The sequence below is a fragment of the Arctopsyche grandis genome, chromosome 13 (assembly GCF_051622035.1).
Source record: "Arctopsyche grandis isolate Sample6627 chromosome 13, ASM5162203v2, whole genome shotgun sequence".
NCBI classification, from domain to species: domain Eukaryota; kingdom Metazoa; phylum Arthropoda; class Insecta; order Trichoptera; family Hydropsychidae; genus Arctopsyche; species Arctopsyche grandis.
This window is the reverse complement of record NC_135367.1, coordinates 12375581-12399720: the sequence shown is the minus strand read 5'-3', so window position 1 is coordinate 12399720 and position 24140 is coordinate 12375581. Positions and strand designations below refer to the sequence as shown.

At 31.4% G+C, this 24140-nt stretch overlaps 1 protein-coding gene across 1 annotated transcript in view; it reads left to right on the top strand.

The window, feature by feature from the left end:
- The window catches only part of OdsH (Ods-site homeobox), a 145556-nt gene extending 133804 nt beyond the window's left edge, over positions 1-11752 (top strand). The window contains exons 3-4 of the mRNA XM_077444955.1: positions 10938-11077; positions 11224-11752. Of these exons, the coding sequence (XP_077301081.1) occupies positions 10938-11077; positions 11224-11752 (669 nt within the window). The remainder of the gene's footprint in view (positions 1-10937; positions 11078-11223) is intronic.
- Positions 11753-24140: the final 12388 nt, after the last annotated feature.

The window sequence follows — 24140 nt, the reverse complement described above, 5'->3', positions numbered from 1 at the left end:
TAATGTGAGTTCGGTCAGTGTTAGTAAATTTGATAATTTAATACTTATTTATGCAATATCAAAACTATTGTATTACAAAACGGAAGTCACATTTTGAATTTGAATTTTATATCAATTTCCGTCATTCTAGTAAGTGTACGATACGTATGTACATATATAAATCGTGTATGAAAATTATCGATATGTATGTTAATTGCTAAGCCGGAAATGACAGTTGAAGATTGTTCGGATAGTTATTATCAGTTTAATGCAAAATTGGCAATCAGCTAAAATTTTCTCTATATATGTATATAGAGAAAATTTTATATATATATACACATATGTAGTGATTTTTTTTATATTTAAAAAGAATATATTGAAATTATGAATGATGAAAAAAGGATAATTTAAATCCGGAAATTACACTATAATATTAATTAAATATTTACACTTTTTAATTATAAAACTATGTATGTATGTACATACATATAGATACAAAAATATAGTATTAGTAGCATTGCAAAAATTTGCGAATAAAATGAAAATATTCAAAAAAAATTGCCACTTGACAATCTTATTATATTTAATATGTTTCATTGATAATTGATAAAAATTCATCAATATTTCTTACAACGGTTCTGATGTATGATATGTATATGTCTACTTTGATATATATTATTTAGAACGGGAAATGTCAATTCTTATTCATAAAACAGAAAAAGTATTGATTATGTAGATTATTTTTTATTAAAATATACACAGAGTATCACACTCGGCAAAAAGTTAAATATTCAATTTATATGTATGTAAATACATACATCGGACAATTTTATTACACTCGCATAGCCGTCAAATGTACTACTAAACAATATGATATATGAAATGCTAAACGATGCAATTTATAAACATTAAAATTCTTGCGACGCAAAAAATACAGGGACGTACCGAGACTCGGGTAATACCGCAACAAAAAAAATGAAATAATAACAACAACGCCTTTGAGTTTTCAATGAGCGAAACCTCTTTGGAAAAATACTAGATTGAATCTAGTAGAGATAGATTGGATACAGCGACGCCTCTGGTATATAAATACGCTACAGATATTTTTTGTTCGTTATAAACAATATATGTATGTACATATACATACATACATATTGAATCGAGATAATATGTAAATAGCGTATCGAGATAGTATCGAGTTCATTATTAATATACCGACTATATATTCGGCGTATCATTACTCAGCACCGATATTTTTGACAGGTATGGCAATCAATTCGGGCTAAAAATTTTAACTACCGTATTTCAAATGCGTCAAACAGCGAACAGGTGGAATGGCAGATTGTAAATAAAAGTCAATTAATCCAATCGAGTGGTCTCAATCGAAGAAAGTCGAAAGTCCGTAGATTTCACATCGAACGAGTTATGCGTTGATGATGCGCATTCGTAACTTCGATTATAAGTGGATTAGGTTAAGTTGGGGGGTTAATAAGATCATATTTTATTCAAGACTGAATCTTGTATTAATGGGTGTTTTTTTTTAAATTATATTTACATATGTGATACAATTGATATTTATTTATAATATTGGCCTATAAACAAATCTATGTTGGAATTATCATTTAAATTAACCTCAATTTTAAAAGTATTCATATATTTTCAAGATGTCCCAATTTTAGAATGAAAAATGTTGTTTCACAACGTAAAAAACCTGGTTGCGATTTTTTTTATTTATTTGTTTTACCAAAGTTAAAAATCCAGGTGGTTGCGTCAATGCTAACCACTGAGAGTTTCCCGGGTTCAAGCCCTAGGTTGACCTCGATTGAAAATAATTTATTCGCAAGTATTTCTGTAGTGCTGCTGGCGAGACTTGGATATTTGTGCTCCGAGTCGATCGTTTTTCTATCAGAGTTTGTCAATTTATCTGATTTCATTGTTGAAACGTGTTCTTATCAAATTGACAAAACCATTCTACCAACTACATATGTCACCACTATTTGAATATGATTTCAAAAATTATATACGTATGTACAAGTTTAATATCATAGGTGAAAAAATGTTTATTATAAAGTATTACCATACTGCATATAGAATTTTAAATAATTTTATTTATTACACATTATTTAAATTAAAATGTCATTACATTTGATATTTTTTTAATGCCTCAGGTTTGCGTTTCAAAAATTTATAAAATTGTATAAAGTTTATTTTAGTAAATGTGTTTATTTTTACAGTAAATGTGTTTATTTTTAATATGGTGTGTTCACTGATATTGTTATCCAATGAAAATAGATCCAAGGACACATTGGAAAAATTCAACGATTTAAAAATGTTTTGGAAAAGAACGTGTTCAACTTAAAAATATTTAAAAATTTCTACCAACCTATGAACATATGTATGTACATATTTTGGCCAGGGTTATCATTTTGCCGCCATACACGAAACTCAACTTACTTCACAAAATAAAGTACAAGAGGGCAATTTTATAAAATAAGTAAATATAAAAGACCGTGTGTTGAAATAGAGGACGTTTGTTCATCGTAATTATACATATGTAGGTAATATATGTACATAGAAAACTGGAAGGGTTTTAAAAATCCATTCATTCAAAACGTGAAATATGTACTTATGTACATATTTTCATTTTCAAAACAATACATATAATATTACATATTGAAACTATTGGCATGAATACTTCATACAAACGAGCGCACGTACTAGTCTGAAGTGAATATTTTTAATGAACACATTACGGGCAGTTTCGGGAATCGTTTACGAGCGGAAAATTTTCGTCGAAAATTTCGCACAACATTGTCCCGGCTTTGAGGAGCTGTAAGCCGGTAATTGCCGCTCGCGGAAGAGCTCCCCTTTGACGTAATAAGGCTCCTCCGAGAAAAATTATTCACGCGGACATTAAAGTGTTGACGATAAATAAATATAATATGAGCGTTTGTGCACATCATCGGCGCGGCGTGAAACTGTTACGACATCCTGAGACCCGGCACTTATTCACGTTCGACCGTATCGCCCCGTCAAATGTAACGGTCTAAATCATCCTACTTATATACATATGTAGATTTGTAACGGTGAGAATTTGAATAGTGCTGCTGTGATCTGGTTGATTTTTTTGGAATTAATTGGAATTTTTATTTCTGCCGTGAAACAGACTGTGTTGAATGTTTTTCACCATCATATGACACTTACTTGTTTCTTTACTAATTTAATTAAGCAACAGTTTAAATGGTCAGTTTTTTTTCAATATATTAATACTTTAACGAAAATTTGGTGACAGTGATGTACTATGTAAAAAAAAATCAACGGTCGGTAAATTGCTTATTGCTTTTAGTATTTTTTGACAAACAGCCAATAGGCAAGCAGTCAGTGACCGATAATATAACTTACTGACGAAATCAAACGAAATTACTGACCAAACAAATACGGCCTCTTCAATTATACACATTTATTGAATACAAAAAACTTCCTCATCATACGAGACACATGATTCTATGATTTTTTCTCAAGAGGATTGCTCACACGAGTATTGTTTACATACGTATTGCTCACACAAATTTCCCACAGCCAGAAAACTAATAATAAATAAAAATAAAAACAAGAAAACCAATACAAAAATAATAATAAAACCTATGGAAAACCAAGTGCAATACTCGTGGACATTCATGAAATATTTAATATTAACCGGAAAATTTGTCTATAGTTATTTATAAATAATGATTTTAAGATAAATCAGTACCTATATATGTACCTACATACTATACTTTACTACTTAAGTATGCTTTTTAATTATTAATGAACTAAAATTTAATCATCTTATTTTAGGGGAATTCAACAGAAAATATAAAATTGAGAATCTTAGTAATTGTAGAGAAAACATCTGAAAAACAGAAAAATTTATGCTCAAAGAATTTCAAATAATGGGAAATTTCGGATATTAGAAAATGATTTTCTAATATTCAAATTCTTATACTGAAATTATTTCGAATCTTGGAGGAAGTTATACATATTATATTATAAAGACTTGAACTATAACTAAATTGTATAAAATACAAAAACTGAAAATACCAGTCAATTTAAAGCATCGAATTCATCACGAAACATTCAACAAGAAATTCGTGTCGCAATACGAACGGTATTATTCAAATTTGTTAAACTCCACTTTACGACACAATAACCATAATAATAACAACGGATACCATCTTCTACAGAATAGTACACGCCGAAAACGAACTAACAGTTTATACAAAATGTAATAACAATATCTAGTTCTAGCACATAATAATATCATATTTATCATGAATTTGATTGGTGGATCGGCCGACTTGCACGAACCTAACTTCTTACCCACCTTTCTAACGCAATAATTGGCCCAATTTGAATTATGTGCGGAGGGGAGGGAGGGGGGATGCTATTTATTATTTCTAGAGGAGCGTTCACTCGAAATTTTATTAAATTATATCTTGAAATTATAATTTTAGCACTGTCTGGCAACATCAATTCGACGGTTCGTCTTTTATGCGGCCGCCGGGCACGAAACCTATCTCCGTCTCGTTCTAACTCCGCTCGATTCGTATGAGTTTGTCTCTTTTTCTCTCGGTCGACTCGCAACTAATGACTTAATCAACGTGGCAAGGTGCGCGCGTACAGTCGGCTCACTCCCATTTTGTTTTAATTAATTTTTAATTTGAATTTCACGCGTCCGTCGTACTAGGTAGATATGTAGGTACAGTCCGAGAGGCTATTCTCTACCTTTTATTTTTATTTTTTTTTTGGGCTTTTTATCGCCATCTCTCTCCCCTTTTCGTTTTTTCTCCCGATCATCACTCACACAATTACGTACCGCTGTGAGGAGATTGGTCGAGGCGTTCATTAACGCCTTTCGTAATATATTCAATATTAGAATGGATGCTCGTATCCGTAGTTAGTTAGTCTACGATGAAAGAGAAAAAAAAGATCCAAACGCAAGAAGAACAAATAGAGGCAATTATTTCTTTTTTAGCGCGTGTAACTAATAAGGTTTCACGGAAAAGTGCCACTAACTGTGATTACTTTATTCTTGAGCTGGTCTTTTTTACTTTCTGATGAATAATTTTATCACTTGAAGTATTAGAAACATAAAGAAAAAAAGAGCAATTAATTTGATATGTACATAAATGCTATTTTTTTAATGTTACCATTTTAATAACCAGTCTTCTAATAAGCTTATTTTTATAGAAGAAAGTATTTTTTAATTTAAAAAAATTTAATAGAAGACTTGAGTCACTTACCTAGTACATAGTTATTTTGCAATATACATATATTATATAAATAAACCGTCTATCCCAAAATCTCTAACTCATCCCGATTAAGAAAGGCTTTTGTTAGTGAAATAAATGTGTGCTTATTAAGTCAAATTAGAGCAAGAAAGGGTCGTATAAAATTATGAAAGGTATTACGACTCTTTCTTTTTATTCTTTCCCAGTCTCCCAATGGGCGTATTTAATATTTTAATTTAACTGCCGAAATGCGACGACACAATGGCGTGATGAATGCGAATTAACATATTATAGTACCGAATGCAGATTCAAGTTCAAGCAGTTTTATTTTTATTTTTTAACACTGCCTTTCAGAGTGCATTGTTTATTTGCCATTGTTGGTATACGAACACGCGGTTGTCCGCCTTTCGATGCAAATGTGCATTCGAATGAGTGCACTGTATGGAAAATAGTGTGAGCCTTCGCATGCACCACGCCCCAAAACGCCTCTCGTGTCACCTTAACGACCCGGAGCATCCGCGATGATGAAATAAATCTTTTTAATATAAAAAAAGGTGTGGCTAAGATACAACTTCATCCGAATACGAAAAAATAAATGTTAAGTAAAAACGGCCTTCCAAGTAAGATCGCAAAAGATACGCGCAGGAAATGACTGCAATTTTGCAATTTAATTTCTCAATTACGATAAACGCATTCGATTTGTAACGTTCATTTTTAACGAGGTTTTGTATTGAGTTAAATATATTATTTGACACTTGGAATTATTCTATGATTGTAGTTTTGTAAAGTAGCTCTTCAAAAATTAAGAAAAAATGGGAAGGGGATTTTTTTTTAATTTTCTTTCAAATATACATACATAATTTGATCGAACAACTACCCCTAGTGTAACAATTGTGAAAGTCTATCCCTCTAATGAAATATTAAATAAACATTTTTTTATCTAAATTATAAATAAAAACCAACGTAAGCACCTAGCATTCATACAATTTCATTTCTTTAACACGAATCTTATACTGATATAAGATTATTATAGATATATTTAATTGACACAGTCATTAAATTTCGAACAGATATACACGACAAAATATTTGATCTTATCTGAAATATTGAAAATTAAATTTTCAACTTTCCACTTACACAAGTAAAACTATTTTACGAATTGAATCATTTGTTTCTAAAATATTAACGTAAGCTTGAAAAATTTTATAGCAAAATATGTAGTTTAAACTTTTCGATATTGACTCATCAAGATTGTGACTTAAACTAAATTACCCGATTTACATGTAAAATAATAATTAATGTTAAATAATGTTCTAAATGGGCTCACTGTATATACATTTATTTACACACACCATAGAAGGCGTATACAATTGAATCAAACATATGTAACTGTATTTACGTACATATATGTTTGGAGAGGTTTGAGATACCTCGGAAGTTAGAGGTACATACATATGTACATATCACTTCGTTTTCCAATAAAGCGTTATATGTGTGTTTCAGTATCGTATTTACTTTAATTTTCAGCAAACTCAGCCAGCGTAATATTATTACATGAACATGCATACATGTGTAACTTTGTCTCGCTCGCACACGAGCTGAAACATATTAGCTTCCCTCTTCCACTTTAGGGACGCATGCGCGCGAAAGAATATGCATAATTCAGTGGCGGCACGTGATTCCACATACATACACACGATTGTGTTTTATATTTATTGAAATATCCAATTTGCGATAATTGAATCGGCGATATTGTGTGAAACACGCGAAGCTTTTTGTTCGTATTTATTTGCACGTTTTTATTTTTATTTGGTTTTTAACAGCATCGCGTTTAAATCGACTCGTTTCTAAAAGGTCGAAATGTCTAATAGTAATTGCAGAGTGACTGGATTTGAAATTTTTATTTCGGATTAATATTGTTAGATACTTTCTTAATTAAAACATTAGTTATGTATGAGATCTCAATAGTTTTTGGAATCTTAAGATTATTATTTCCGCGACTTGATTCCAAAATATGTTACAATTTCTCACAGTATTTTACCGCTATGTTAAAAAGATTAAAATGGTTGTATTTTGTGCGACGATTCACCGTATGTGAGAATTAATCATAAATGTGACAAAGAATTCGTATATAAATCATTTTATCATTACTATTTCCACGGTTTTTGTGATAACGGTATAAAATGTAGCAAAAGGCAATTATTACTATACATACTATACGTAAGTGGAATGCAATTATTATTAAAATAATTTCAATGCGGCTATAATTGTGGGTTAAAAAAAAGCCTTGAAAATTTTTGATAAAAAAGTGTTTTGTCTTTTGTACTAACTGCATACATTTTTATGAGGCGATTAATTTTAAATATGTTAAATATTTAATGCGCTTTATATTTAATTTATTCGTCGGTAACAGAGATTCCCATATATTTTGGTTATTAAAACACTTAAAGCACGTAAATACAATAATGTATTTAATTAAATGAACCCACCGTGAATTTAATAATATGTTAAAATTAATGTTAATGTTTAGAAATTGTATATAGAAAATATAAATAAAGACAACATTTTTAGTACCACGTTAAATTGAAATGAAATGATATCCATAAATTGGACAAAGACTTTATTAAAAAATAAAATTTACTGTTGAAAATTATCGTAGATACCGGTATCTGCCATGCTAATTTGACGCGATCAATTAAAAATGAAAATAATAATTTTTCATTTCGATATACCCAATTGATTACATTATAATAATTAGATAACGTTTCTATTTAAAACTAACTTAAATTAATTACACTATTTATTATCGCATCGAGCCGCCTTTGGTTTTTATCGACAGGGGACACAAAAACATTCAAAGACACCGAACGATAAAACCAAGAAAATACGAGGGGTGGCAGGGGAGATGCGGTCTCAGCGGAAATTGACCTTTATTGGTTGTTTGATTACCCAATAACGCGCCGTTTGTTTTTCACCGCTTTTCAAAAATATGATCATCACCCTATTTTCCTTATTTCGGCGTAAAAAAATCATTCAAATTATTTATTTCGTTTGGAAAATTTTAACATTAATATTTTACTTTATTAATATTCTTATGAGAAATAATATAACCGGAAGTAATAATTTTGCACAAATAAACGGGTGAAAAGTTTAGCATTGATATATATTTATTTATTTCATATCTTGCACGATCTGCCAGTAAGTTTAGGGGCTTTTCCACTAAACAAATGTTATCGCTTATAAGGAGAGAAAGAGTTTGGCGCAACAATTTTCGACATATGTCCGTCTGGTTTTCCCCTCAAGCATCAAAGCCTAAAACCCGGGGGACTGGTTAGCCCTAAGGGATGAGGTCATCTTGTTTCCCTTTTCTTATATATTTTTCCACTAGGATATTTCCATGAAAGCCTCAGAGGCCATTTTGCATGCGAATGCCGACGCCGAAAACATGACGTGTTAATCTTTTGCAACGTCTGGTATTCTCCCTTAGATACAAAATATACATTGTTAGATATATTATTTTTGTATTATTGTTCTGTATGACTATCTAATATAATGTACATATAGCGATCGTTTTTGAATGACGAAAATTTTCTAATATTATACAAAATGAATTTTAAAAATCTGCATTTCATTAAGTGATTAAATACACTGCAAAGTTCATATACAAATGTGGTGATAATGGATTGATTTTAAATCTGATATATAATTCACACCACAGTTTTATATTCTAGTATTAGTGAATCAAAGTGAATTCTTGCGGAAAAATCGAGTGTCGACGAACTCCAATGGAAAATCTGTCGATTTCCCTCGCCACGATATTCGAAGAGGTCAGATGGGATAAAAGATAATTTTGCCGAACTTACGGACTATAGGGTGGCTAAAAAGAAATATGTGTTTTTTGAAATATATTAATCAAAAAACACTATACTTTATTTTTAAAATGTGTATCTATATGTATTTGTGTATAAAAAAAATCTAGTTTAATCACAATTGATTAAAATAAAACAAAAACTAATGTATCCAAGCCTTTTTTATTTTATAAAACGATTAAAGTTTATTATTTTTTCTATTATTATATATGATTTTTTTGATTGTTTATAATAATATTAAATGTGATCATGTACCCATTTTACACCACTAAAAAGTACATCGCTTAAAAATCATATAATGATTTTTAAGCAAATCATATAAAGAAGAATAAATAAAAATGAATTTCACGATAAAATAAATAAAATAAAACAAAAACATAGGTATAAACACTACTATGTATACTGTATTAGATCGAGGGTACTTTTAACTCCCTACAAATCAATGCATTGAATCATCTCCCACCGAATGGATAACATTTACTCTGTGGAGATATTTCCACATGGATGGAGATTTTCACTACCCCACCCACTTTTCTCCCTGTTTTCCCACCCTCTACGGCGGTGTATCATCCAATCAGAATCGGTTTCGAACCCCTCGGAATTTTTCCCCGTTAAAGGAAAAGCGGGCTGAACACACCCCAACAGATTTGCGGAGGACTAACACCCTCGTATTATCTATTTTTATCTGTCTACCCCATATCTACCTATATACATCTTTCCGACAGAGCAGGGGTGTAGCGACACCCCTATTCTGTTCGAAATAATCGTATAATATCTATCGAATGACTTGCCGTTTATTTAACGTGGATTTAAATTAGCCGATACCAGGCGATCGATAGATTTGAGTCTACAAACTTGGTTATAATAGCACAAACCAAATCAATAATATTTAAAAACTACTCCGTATAATATATCATAGGAGTATATGCAACCTTTAAAATTAAGAAAAACTTATTAAATCAAGATTTCTGTTTAGTAAGTATGTACATATGTACATAGATATGTATATATTGTATAAAGAGCTTAAAGTTTTCTTCAAATTTTCTATTTAAGTTTTCACACGATTACATACTTGGCGTTGTAGTTTTACAGTCTAATTATTCATAAGTATTAATATTAATAAAAAAAACAGCACTTTTGCAATTTTTATTTAATTGAATACTTGAAGGTGAAAGATCATTATCCATTCGCATATTTTACAATAATATTTCAACAAAACTCAGTGTACATCCCTTTTTGGGATTCGACGCAAAAGCAGGGGTGTGAAACGTGAAAAAAATTCAGTCGGTTTACCGGGACATTTTATTTTATTGCCTAAGGAGAAAGGGGGACGAGCGGGCCAGATTTGCTCAAACCGCATGACTTCACTTCTTTCGCCTCCTTTGGTTCTTTTTTTACTTTTTTAAAGGAAAGATTTAAGCGACTCCGTTACGCGGAATGTATGCGTAATAAGATCGAGACGTGATCGAAACGATGGGGGGGGGGGAACGGAAGTACCAGAAAAACCAGCCCTAACGTCATACACGTATACGGGCGTGAGGGGTGAATTTAAATAAGAGTAAAAAAATAATAGTGGCGAAATTTTAAAATTTGATTATTTGAAGGTGGACATAATGCATATCTTTCAGTTTATACGTATACATATATAACGGTCTCATTATTAGATTTTTCTCACATTTGCATAGTAATTTTCCCGGGTCAAAATAGTTATACATACAACTAGTATAATATATACATATGCTTTTTTATTATTATTATTAGTTACGTTTTAAATTTTTAATAATAATATAATAATGTGTATTTTTTTGTATTGTAATAGGTATGGTTTCAAAATCGACGTGCAAAATGGAGGAAGAAGGAGCACACGAAAAAAGGACCAGGACGGCCGGCACACAATGCTCATCCTCAGACCTGTTCTGGAGAACCAATACCTCCTAATGAACTTAAAGCTAGAGAGAGGTAGTTATTTTTCAACAATAAATTACCCATATCACGGTTTTAATAATATTTCTAACAAAAACACTCGATGCTTGTTAGTGAAACTATATTTTTTAGATTTAGATTTCACACTAATAATTTTAACTAATCTTCATTTATTTCAACAGAGCGCGTCGGAGGAAGAAACTAGCAAAAGCCCTGGACCGTCAAGCGCGAAAGCTAAGGGCCAAGGGCATTGCCGTGGACCTGGAGGCTCTGAGGCAAGAATATCTAGCACAGCACCGGAACGCTGGAATCCTCTCGGACTCGGATCCCGAGAACGACAGCGAAGAGTGCATGATAGACGTGGTCGGAGGAGACTCGGACGACGATTCAGGACCTGAGGACTTCTCGATCAGGAACCGGCTCAGAGCCGACAACCTAAACTCGAGCCACAACTCTGACAGCTCCACTTCGGACGTCCAGAGCACTAGAAACTTCAGTCCCTCACCGGGGAAAATGCTCCCCAACGCCAAGACCTTATTCAACAACTCCTTCGCGGTGGCTGCGGCCTCGGCCAGGTTCGACTTTGACCTGCAGAGGGCCGTGTCTTTGGACTTAACGGCCGGTGCTGCGATGGCGTCCAGTGAGGTCGGAAAAAATAGCGGAAATCGAAAGCATAATCCTTTCAGTATAGAATCGTTGTTGAACACGTGAATCCGTCAAATTGTGAATTCAACATTATTTGTACATGCGTGTATGTGTGTGTGTGTGTGTGTTCGTACAGTAGTACAATGACGTTTTGAAGTTGAAGCATTACATTAAATTTTTATTCAAAAGACTGTGAAATCATCGTGAGCTTGAAATGTTTATGTATAATTACATATGTTTAAAGAAAGGTCCATACTATTGAAATAGTGGATGTAAATATACGTAGATAGCTATTGTTTTAAAACTTGTTCAATAGGTTCATCAAATACTTATAAAGGTTCGTTTATTCCAGCACAGCTCAAGCCGGCAACTGCACATAAACAGCAGTAAGAACAATATTCTTAAATACATTAAATATGGTTACATTCATATGTTCCGTAATATGTAGGCCATTGTGGCGCATTACGTTCTTCCTGTAATGCCACAATGGTCCAAAACTATAATGAATAAAAATGAATGTACATATGTGACGTGTCGGAGCAGCAGCAACCGGTACGATCTATTCATATTATACAGCAGTACACGTCACCGAAACGAATCAGCAGAACTGTTTTTTTGGCCACTGTGGAAATATTCACGCATGACGTGATGTCATAATACCGAAAATATTTATTTGAATACTTTAAGAAATGTCATATTCTAACAATATTGACTCTGCAAGGTATAGGATGTACATGAGCCGATTTTGTCTTTCACTCGTCATAAACATGTATGAACGTGCTGAAAACGGGTGGTACTGTATAGTATGAATAGTAGTATGGCGTGTAGTGCCGCATAATATAAACGGACCTTTATGAGAAAAAAATATTGAATTGGTTCAATATTTCATTAAAAAATGTTATTATGGTTCAATATGAAAGTACAGAATTTACATAATACCTTTCGAGCCTACATTTATGATAATTGTTTTATGTAAATTTTGTTAGTGTGAAGTGTAACGGAATTGTTATTGAGAATAATATTATAATTATGGCCTAAATGAGACATCCATCATTTTAAATCTAAAACACCAAAAAAACCCTATAATTATTTCAGTGAAATTTTCAAAGAGCAGAAATTAAATATCTAGTAGATATAATATACAATTTACTAGTAGACGCTTAAAATGGAATTTAGACCATGATAATTACTTTAGTGAAAATTTCTACATCTGTAAATAATAATATATTCATGTACGAGAAAATTTCATCAAAAGAATTATCCCGATATCAATAGCTCGATTCTAAAATTATATCATTATATCCACGATTTCGTTCAAACTATTACATATGTATATGTATATATATGTATACATATACATACATATTTATTAACAGAAAATGATAATTTATTTGATATACACGAAATATCGACATCCAATTTAGGAAACTCTGTTTAAAAATATCGATAGAACTGTACACGTTTCGACACAAATCGACCTACACGTCAATCGATAAATGGTCAAACCGCAAATAAATAATTTATCCACAACACAATACGCTCTAATAAACGACGAAATTGTTTATTTATCTTGTATTCAATTGGAAAAAATAATAAAGTTGATTTCGGATACATTATGAAAAATGGCCGTCGTTCGTTTTCGTGTCGTCGATAACGATGTGAGAATTTGTCATTATCGGATAATCCCTGAAGGCCATAATCAACACTTGATGCATGGGAAACATACTCAAGATTAATTTGCACCATGTCATCAATGACACCAAACATGTATGCTTATTAAATATTCGAATAGAAGACATATTGTACATCGTAAAATAAAACACACACACATACATGTACGTATGTATATACACACTTCAGTGTCGGAAAATAATATTATAAAAAGATTGTCGATCTGAGATCGCAATGCATTGAAAAAAAAATAGTGAGAACTATTTTTAAGACGTATCAAAAACGGACTATAAGTGCAATAAATAATAATGTTCACGAAATTAATAAATTTTATACATAATGAAATTTCTTAGTGCTTATACATATGTACGAGTTCATGAACATGTTTGTGTGAATAAATTGATGTAAATAGGAAAAAAGGAGTATCATTGATTGATAAGTATCGTTTTACCTGTAAAATTATACGAGCAGGTATTTTTAAAAGTGACGCACTCATGTAAATGTTCGATATTGTTTTTTTTGCAATCTTGTATAATTAATATATGTATATAAAGAGTTTTTGTTGAATTTTGATTTCATGAACTTGAATATTTTATTGTATCAAATTCAATGTTTACAAAAAAAAGAAAGCAATATTTATATTAATATATCCTTTCGACGCATTTAATAGTGAGATAATTAATTTATACAAATACAGATGTTCCATGTTAATTTATAATATAATAATATTTTATTATTTCAACTATATATTTTTGTGCCATTCATTATTTTCGTTTCTGATTATAAAAAAATAATATTATCATAAAGGCGTCTTTTTAATTATTTGTATATACAATACATATTGTACTTAAAAAATGAAGAAATATCAATAATAGATTGTGTAAAATATATCAATAAGCTTTGTTATATAATTTACACAAGTAAGGGACTATGTAATTATTTATTTATATAAATGATTAAGTTATTTTAAAAAAATAAGTTAAATAAACAATACACCTATACATAGATAGATAATGAAGTTATAGTGTAAGCGCATAGTTCATAATTCAAATAATGAATAAAATAAATTATTCTTTCCACTTCGTTTAGTGGAAAGTAAATTTGCGTCATGGGTTTCGATTATGTATATTTTGGAAGTTAATTGAAATATTATAATCAACTACCAATTTATAAGAATCGAAACCTAAACTATATCAAATGTACTTTCCTCTAAGAGAAAAGAACATGTCGATCTATATACATACTTAATTGTAACGATATCATTGAAAGATAAATTATAAATGAATAAATTAAACAAAAATACAATATTAGCCTAGTAGTCGTAATGGAAATCAATTAAAATTATTTATTAAATGAACATACTAAAAATTATCCAATTGTTTAATTTTAACCATCCCTTCACAACCCTATTTTTATATACTTCATATATGTATTATATAAAACATTAAAAAATACTCACACTTTACATAATCAACGACAATTTGTATTTATAAACGAAAAGTTGATTTAATAATAATTTACGATCAACGAAATTGTCATCACCTTTGTTAAGTTCAAGATTTATAGTTACAATCGGAGCTTGCGAAATTTTTGACAGGTAATATTTTGGAAGCTTTGTAACGTTTCAGCATTTAATAAATTGTCGATTTGTATTAAGTTTAAAAAATAAAGTATATTTATTACTTATCGAATTTATTAAATGCTTCATTGGAAATTTTACGATCGATTGAATTATAGTAAAATTCATTCATAATGGTAAATAATATTGTTAGTGGGTACAAACATACATATGTAAATGTAAATCTCAACATACAAATTAAAAATCTAATTGCGAATCTAATTTTGACTTATTTCAACTCAATCTTAGTTTCTTGATACATATCATTGTCAGCGTCAAGTCAGTAGATGATTGAACACACAAATATTATGATTTAAGTAATTGACACGTAATGAACGAAGGATCAAAACAAACGTATAAATTTTACAATCTCAAAATGATGACCTAAATTTTATAATTGCATATGCAGTAAAACCTATCAGTATTATCCACTCATTAGAACGTTATTACGTGCATTTCGTCTCGTTTCGCATGCTAATCAAACCGATAATCTAAACACATTAAATTACACGTTTTTTCATCGTCATTTCACCGTTGTGAATTCGACATAAGCACACCGTTATTGCAGCATGCCGAAAATGCATCGACATGCAACTTGCATGTGTGTGGATTCATTTAATTGCAATACGGAACACTGGCGAGTGAGTTTCGCGAGAAACCATAATTGTTTTATGTGCCGAGACGAATCGCACGTCTTTGTTCCAAACTCGACAATAGAGGGTACACCACACGACTTTTAGTATGCATTTAATATATTCACATGTAATAATATTCTAGACGCACGCTAAACGCCGAAGATAATATCTCAATTGAGAACGGGACATTTTTCAAAGGAAAATTCACTCGCGTTTGAAGTGCGTTGCGAATTTTGGCCCCTACACACACCATGCAATTGTGTTATTTTTAGATGAAGCGACTATACATACATACATTAATTTAACGATTGTTGATGACTATTTATACATACAACAAAAATCAAATAAATCTATAAAATAATCAACATTATACATAAGTAAAATAGCTTGAAAAGCATTTTCGCATTTTCATATTGCGTTTGGTAGATAAAAAAACAACGCCACTTAGAAATTGACTTTAAATTGTATTTAAATATTTTCTGGAATTCATTCCATAAGAGAAAGAAATTAGACTATGATACTTTCACCTAATGATTTGAACTTATCTTAGAAAAACAAAACAAAATTGGAATTTTTGGCAAAACAAGAACCTACGCGTCATGGTTTTTTCGTAAAAATTTATCAGAACCATAATATTTATAGCTTAAAAATACCCGTACACGCCTGCGTGGACTTGGTCCATTTTTTCAAAGGTATGCGTGCGTTCGTATTGTTTTTTCGCATGTGCGATAATCGTTTAGTCACGGAATACTTACGTTTGAACGTTATTTTTAACGTTTTCACACATCGCTGTGTGTAAAACGACTGTAAAACTTTTTTTTGTATATTTATTTATTTCGAGTATGTGTACATTTAAAATACGCATGAAACCTTATCGGTTACTATCGGAAATTTGCAATGCATTAATTAAAAAATGCACTGTAAATTGCAACTGAGCACAATCAAATATTAACTGCAAAGGTGCACAATGAATTATTTTCACTGTACATATAATTGACGCAGTGAAGAATTATATTTGCAATATAAAGAACTGACTGAGTTACATTAAAAATATCTTCTTTGTATATAGAGAAGAGATGGAATATTTGGGTGAAAAGTATGACAAGGATAGTAGATATATGTACACAGTGAAGAGAGTGAAGACATTGAAATTGCAATGAACGGATCACCGAACTAGAAGAATGGATGAAATATAGACAAAATAAGTGCTTGAATGGTACCCGAGAGAATCTAAAAGAGTGAAAGGAAGGCCGCAAAGAAGATGGATGGACGAAATTACGAAAATGTGTGGGGTAAATGGATGGGAGTTGCGCAAACCAAAGACAATTGACCTTCATCTAAGTAGTGGATGGTGAGTAGCTGTAGATGATGATAAGTTATATGTAGATGAGGAAAAATTAGCCTAAGATACATATTGAAACCATAAAAAGTGACATGAAATATTAAACTCAAAAACATTTATGAAAATCCTAATGGATATATACAATGTTTTGAACATCAAATTTAAGCTTCTTGATAAGATTTCAACGACTGTGTTTAAATGAAAATACAGGAGTTGCTGTTTTATAAAGATTAATTTATTTCGTTTATTCACCACAGTTTTACACATTTACTTTGTAAACATTTTTTAACTCATAACTAATTATTATTATAACAAAGCGCCATTCTTGCTCTATGATATTACACAAATATAAGTATTTTATGTGAGACATAATCTCGGGTTTTAAACGATTTTTAAGGAAAGTCAGCCATTAAAGACAAAACAGCATCGTAATATGTATCAATCAGTTCGAAACCATTACACAATTAATTAATAAACATTTTTAAAACATAACATATGTACATACACACATATCTATCAGGTGCAGTCCGTGAAAAGTTCTATATACAAGACCATGCGGTCAACTGATTGTGCGTAGCCTTGCATTTTGTCCGCATTTGATTTTGATTTTTAAATGCTTTTTATTATTACGAAATTATGTTCACAATACATCTTATATCTATTTTAATAGCTACTGATCTACTGATCATTTTCTATTTTACAATTTAATTTAATTTGGTTAGTAATCATAGTATTATATTATTCTAATGTTAATCTACAGCATAATAGAAAAAAAAGCTCAAAAACCTATTTAAAATCCTTATAAATGTTCATAATACATCTAATACATAATATTAATTAAAGAGTCTCTAAAGTCGATGACCTAAAGCAGATTGTGTTTAGGTAATCTGTGTTTATACCTGAAGGGTATAGACATTTTGTTGTAATCACCGAGACCCTTCACAAGTGTGTTAGTATGGTTATTATTTTGTCCGCATACATACGTATGTACATAAGTAAGATGAATTTAGAAACCTAACATACAGGTGTGTCTCAGTCACTTGCAAGTTTGAGAAGCGCCGATTTATTGGAGGAAAAGTGAGGGGAAGGAAGGGGGCACGCGTCGCGTGATTGTGCCCTCCTCGGTCCCGGGTACACAAAGGGCCGCTGAAAAAGACATTAGCGGCGGCTAATGTCACACCCGCCACTGGCAAAACGCCACTTAATCATTCCCTGAATCCGTGCCGTGTGAAAAAAATACAGGTATGTGTAGACGCCTACCTGTTCAATTTGCACCGCCACTGATGTTTCGGCGGAGTACAACTATAAAAAAGTACTGTTCAAGCGAGAAGCTCTTCTATGTACATATGTACATATTAAAATAAGAGATCAGATGTTTTGGATTTGATTCATTCATTCAGCATTTCCTTTATTTCCTTCGTAGATTGCCTGATGGAAGCAATTCATCAAATCACAAGCTGTCGCGCTCTCATATTACCCGTATTAGCTTATGATGCTACACCCAGTGGTGTAGCATCATAAGCTAATACGGGTAATATGAGATAGTACGCTTGATTTTGCACTATTTTGCATTATGCAAGAAATGTATCGAGTGTATCCTCAAAGCAATCTTCGGGCGATGAATGCATCCTTCATTTCATGACACGAAGCCGTTTGTTTGTTCATCGCAGTCCCTGAGAACGCTACCTACCCTCATGTATCGATAGCACAATTAAACATCCACCCTAGACAATGGTTTGAGCCATCATACGCGAAAAAAAGGTCCAGAACCCAATTATGTCGTTAATGGCTCCATGAATGGGGACCAATATTTAACTGTGCTAAAGACACATTTGGTGCCTCACATAAAGCCTGGTGGTATCCTTGATCCTGACAGCATTTTTATGCATGACAGCGCTCCTTGTCATCAAGCTTTGGTGAAAAATATTGCAAAAGTAGTGAAATTTTTATGCCGGGTCGCATACCGGTGCCGATAAAAGGTGGTGGGGCGCTGTAACGTCGCGTACCGGCTATTCTACAACCCTGGCTACACCTGTATGGAATAATGCTTCTAATTCTAACCAAGCAATCCAAAATAAAACATTTATTCTATCTTGAATATATGTATATATACTAACTAACCAACCTGTAGATTCTGTATATTACAGAATCATTAATTACCATGCTAATACGCCTGTGAAAAATCTCAGTGATTATAAAAAGATGGCTATCCCCTTCTGGTATAAACACAGATTACCTAAACAAAATTAGTTTTAGATCGACGACTTTATTTTGAAGACGATGACGTAGTTAAATACACACATACTAATGACTCAATTAATGACTCAACTAATGACTCAACTAATTAATCATAATTTCTATTCACTTAAAACATAGATTACTTAAATACAATTTGCTTTAAATCAGATAAAGAGTTTAAAAACAATAAACGTACATTAAATGTATTATGAACATTTAAAATAATTATTGTTAACAGATTTTTGATTTTTTTTCTATTATGTTGTACACAATAACATTAAACTAAAAATGCTCGAGCAGGGACCGTTCGTGAGTGAGGCAAGTGGAAGCTAAAGCTACTCCCCCCCCCCCCCCCCACCACTTAATACATTTTACTTTGCACTTAATATATTTTGGTAGGATTTTACCCAAGAAAAATTCATTTTCTTTTTACAAATTATCGACTTCGTTCATTATGTGTTCTAAAAAAATAAAAAAAGGATTTAAAAAAAAATAGTTGATGATAAAAATGAAAGAGCCGACATATTGTAATTGACAACTTGAGCATATCTGGCAAAATATGTATAGTTAAAATGTCGAAAATCAATGACGGAGTCGTGTATTTCGCAATCGTATAGAAAATATAGCCGACCGGGGTTGACATATTCTGCCCCAAAGAGACCTTTACGCAGCCAACTATAAGCGACCCTCTGTACAGAGAAATGTAATATCAATAGAAGTAGTTTTAGGTGTTCTTTTGTTGTCAAGTGACATTCTGTCCACGGACAGATCTAAATAATTTTAGCATCAGTCGTATTTGACGCTTGGTAATCGACGTATGTCCGATAAAAACTTCTCTGTTTGTTTATATTACTCGCAAGATGGGCAAGCATCGGTAAAAATTGCACAATACATTAAAAAACACACAATAAACAACATGGGATACATTTTTACAAGTAAATTGATCCGATTGTATTCCGTGCGATGTAGCGTATTTATAGAGACGTACCGCGTAAAATTGACAACAATTATTTATTCGTAAGGGCCCCTCTATTCTTATTAGTAATAATAATAATAAGTTATTACATCTCTCTGCCCTCTGTATACGGAAATACGGATTATTTTTCTCTGCTTCGATTGATTGTCTACAAACAGTAACACTCGCAAGTTATTGCTTTTTTAATATTATTAACGTGAGTTATCTCATGAAATGAGAAATCGTTAACTGAGTATCAGGCAAACCGAAACTGGCGACCACGGGACGATGCAGAATAAAGGAGGTTTGTAAAAACGACTCTACACAGTGTAGACTATACAAAACACAGTGTGGACTCTAAAAAACCGACTCTACAAAAAATCTATACAGTGTGGCGCTTGCTTGAGAACGCCTGAATCACAACAATGCAAATAAAACAGAAATAATTATAAAAAGTAGGTACATGCCGATTTTGCCATTTGTCAAAAACCAACTAACTCAAAGTGTTTCGTGTGAAAGTCTTTCTCGGAGAATACGAAAATAAATAAAACGAAAAGATATAAATCACATAAATTAAAATCGAATTTGTCACACATAATTCAACGAACGCATTTTTCAACAAAATAAAAAAAAATCTAATATTATTTGTAGAGCATTAAGAATGTTCCACAATTTGTGTACGAATTCGTCATAGTTCGCTCTTTGTACGAAGGCACACTATAAAAATATTTTATTATTCGCTTTGAATTGTAAATTTCGGAAGCGTGAACTCTCTTGATGCGAACGGACTATGATTCCTAACCCCCTATGCGAGTGTGTGGGTGTATGAAGTTTGACATTATTATTAGGGACAGCTAATTATATATTTGTTACGCATTCAAAATAACATTTCAACTCAGTTTTGATACAGAAGCTAGATAAAGCGCATTACCGACGTAGTGGCGAGTCAAATGTAATAATTCATGTTCACATTTTTATTATGCTTAATTATTAATTACGTCTAGATTGAATGGTGTTGAAAATTCTACTGTGACATTCTAATTGATCTCACAATAAACGAATTTGAAAAAAACTTCGACTTCATACGAATATATTACATACTTGTATTATTCATATGTTCATACATATGTACATATACACATTGGCAAAAAAAAATATTTAACATTTTATATGTGTATGTGAAGAGAAATGTTATAATTATACATTTCTCTGCGTATGTGTGTATATTATTTTTATTTAAATTTTACTCACAAATTTATGTAATTGTGAAATAAATAGACAAACATGTACTATTTATTTATTATATACGTTCATACATATATAATAGAGACAAAAATAATATTTTTAAATATTCTATATGGCTGATTTTTAATAATTATATTATTCCGACCAAATTTAAACTACACGCTGACGATTTCATGTTAAAAAATATTTTAACCCAGTCTTGGATTTTTTTGACTCCCTTCTAATAAAATTGCGTGTGCATTTCTTTTAAATTAGAATAATTAAAATTAAATTATGTCATGCCGTTCTCTACCCTCCCCTCTAGTGTATTTCTTTATCTTGATTGATTTATCAAAGCTACCGGCTTTTACACGAAGGGCTCATTTAACGGCCTGAAAAAGCTCATCAACGAAGATTGAAGAATTAAGTGGTGAAAATGTACATACATATCCCTATAGATACATTTTGAATTTATTTCAATCCATTATTTTGAAATGAATTATGTGTGATGTATTTAAAATAGTTTACTACCTAAAATTAGTATACATATAAAGTAACTTACGTACATTGTTTCAAAAGTTTCTTCGTATGTTTCATTACATTCACTTTTATAGTACCGAACGAATTTATAGTACCTACATATGAACTAATGTTTAGTAAAACGCAAATCACCTCCATCCTTTAAACACTAATCTACTCAAATAAAACATACACAAAGCGTATTTTATTTGCGCAATTATTATTCATTTTGTTTTTATTTATCGTGCGCGTCAAAATCACAATGGAGATTATTTGTATTAATCCGTCGCAAAGCATAACGGCCAATTGACACAAATGTAACTTTCGTGAATGATTAATGACCGGTTAATTTGTACATTGGGTCCTTTATATTTGGACTGTTCGGTGTGTGTACGACGTCTGTTTATATTTCAAGATTACCCACACTTTTGTAAGCGTTCTAATTTATTGCTCGGTAGAGCAATGGGCATTGAAAAGAAAGTGTGACATTTAGTTTTTTGTTTTTTTTTTGTACGTACGCGTATGTAGAAACAATCAATGATATAATTTAATAGGATAGTTACACAAGTGTACAAGCAATCAAATAAGCTATGATTTGATTTTAATTTGTATTAGATTACTCAACGCCAAAGGCGCTTAAACAATCACTCAATCAAGCTTCAAATGATACCCTAATAAATAATATATTCATATTAAATTTCTGTAATAATTAAATATTGATGCATTGCATAAATGTTATATATTTTACTCTTTTTTTACTATAGAGATCAATTTTTTACAGTAAGCTAAAATTGTCGCCTTGAATTTTGATATTCAGAAATGTAATTAAAATAATATTTTCCGGTTACACATTACAATGATGTATCCTTAATTTGATTTTTCATTAATCAATGTATTAACATATCAGGCTTATTATAATAGAACCAGCAAAAAAAAATCAAATGATTTATTAAATTATCATTTTCACATTATTATACATATCTAACTTTCATCACAAGGTAATATTTTATTTTTATAGAAATTTTCATCAATTCGATGCTATTCGAAGGTTAAAGACATATATGAATTTAATATTTAACAATTTTCATTTCAATTTAAATAAAACGGTAAAAATTTCACATTTTCCCCAACATCAAAACAATGCCGCACTTTCACGCTTCCGGGTCAAATCTGGCAAAAATTTAAACCCATCCCTCACATTAAATCCTGAAATATACACAAGAGTAACGATACATTAATAAATATACAGTTTATTATATTTTTCCCGAGCGACACAATCATTACCGCGTGATTGATGCGTCTCGAGTGCTTTGACCACCATTTGACCATCATCATCACCGATTTCAACGGTCTACATACATATGTACATACATACATACATATTCCAAAAATCCTACCCGCCTACCCTTCATCCTTACGGCTAATTAACGACCCCGGTGCGAAAGAGGGCCGAGGGGTTAATTTAAAAGGCGACGATATTTTTCGCGCGCGCGATCTCATTTTAAATAAATTACCGTACAATTTGCGGCACGTGAAGGGGTTAAATAAAATAAAATTGCAGCGACATTATAATACCGTGTAGTAGGAAAATTTGAATAAATTGTTTTCCATCCGCACACCGAAGATCGCGGCAGTGGTTTAACCCTCTTTCCCTCCCGTTGTACCTTCCAGCGGTTATTTCGGCTTATTTACAAGCGAAATGACTCCATTATTTCCCGGGGCCAAATAATATCGTATTAACATGAAATATGGTGCATGGCCTACGATATAATATAATACACATATAGGTAAGTAATATACTTACTATATACAATGGGGTGAAAATATAATATAACACACAATAGAAGAAAACACAAATAACCCCTGCGAGACTCGCGACCGAATTTTATTGTTGTTGTTGTCCACTTCCTACGTATGCAGGGTACACTTATTAAATTACATGTATATGGAAACTGAAAATGAAGGCTCTTATGTATAATAATCGCCATAGTGGACGTCAATCGTAGTAGCTTAAATGTTTGACAAGAAAATTAAAAAGCAGCATATTGGTTAAAAGTCCAAAGTTTACTATCTATAACTTATGCTATTTCATACTTTGTATTTGTAAATCAATATTCGAAAACATCGTTAGTAAAATTGACTTCATATGAAAGTGTATGCGATTTATAAGAAGAATTGAGGTGAATTCATAGTCAAAATTTCCCTTATAAACACATATGTACATATGTATATTGTAAAATTTTCTATGAATT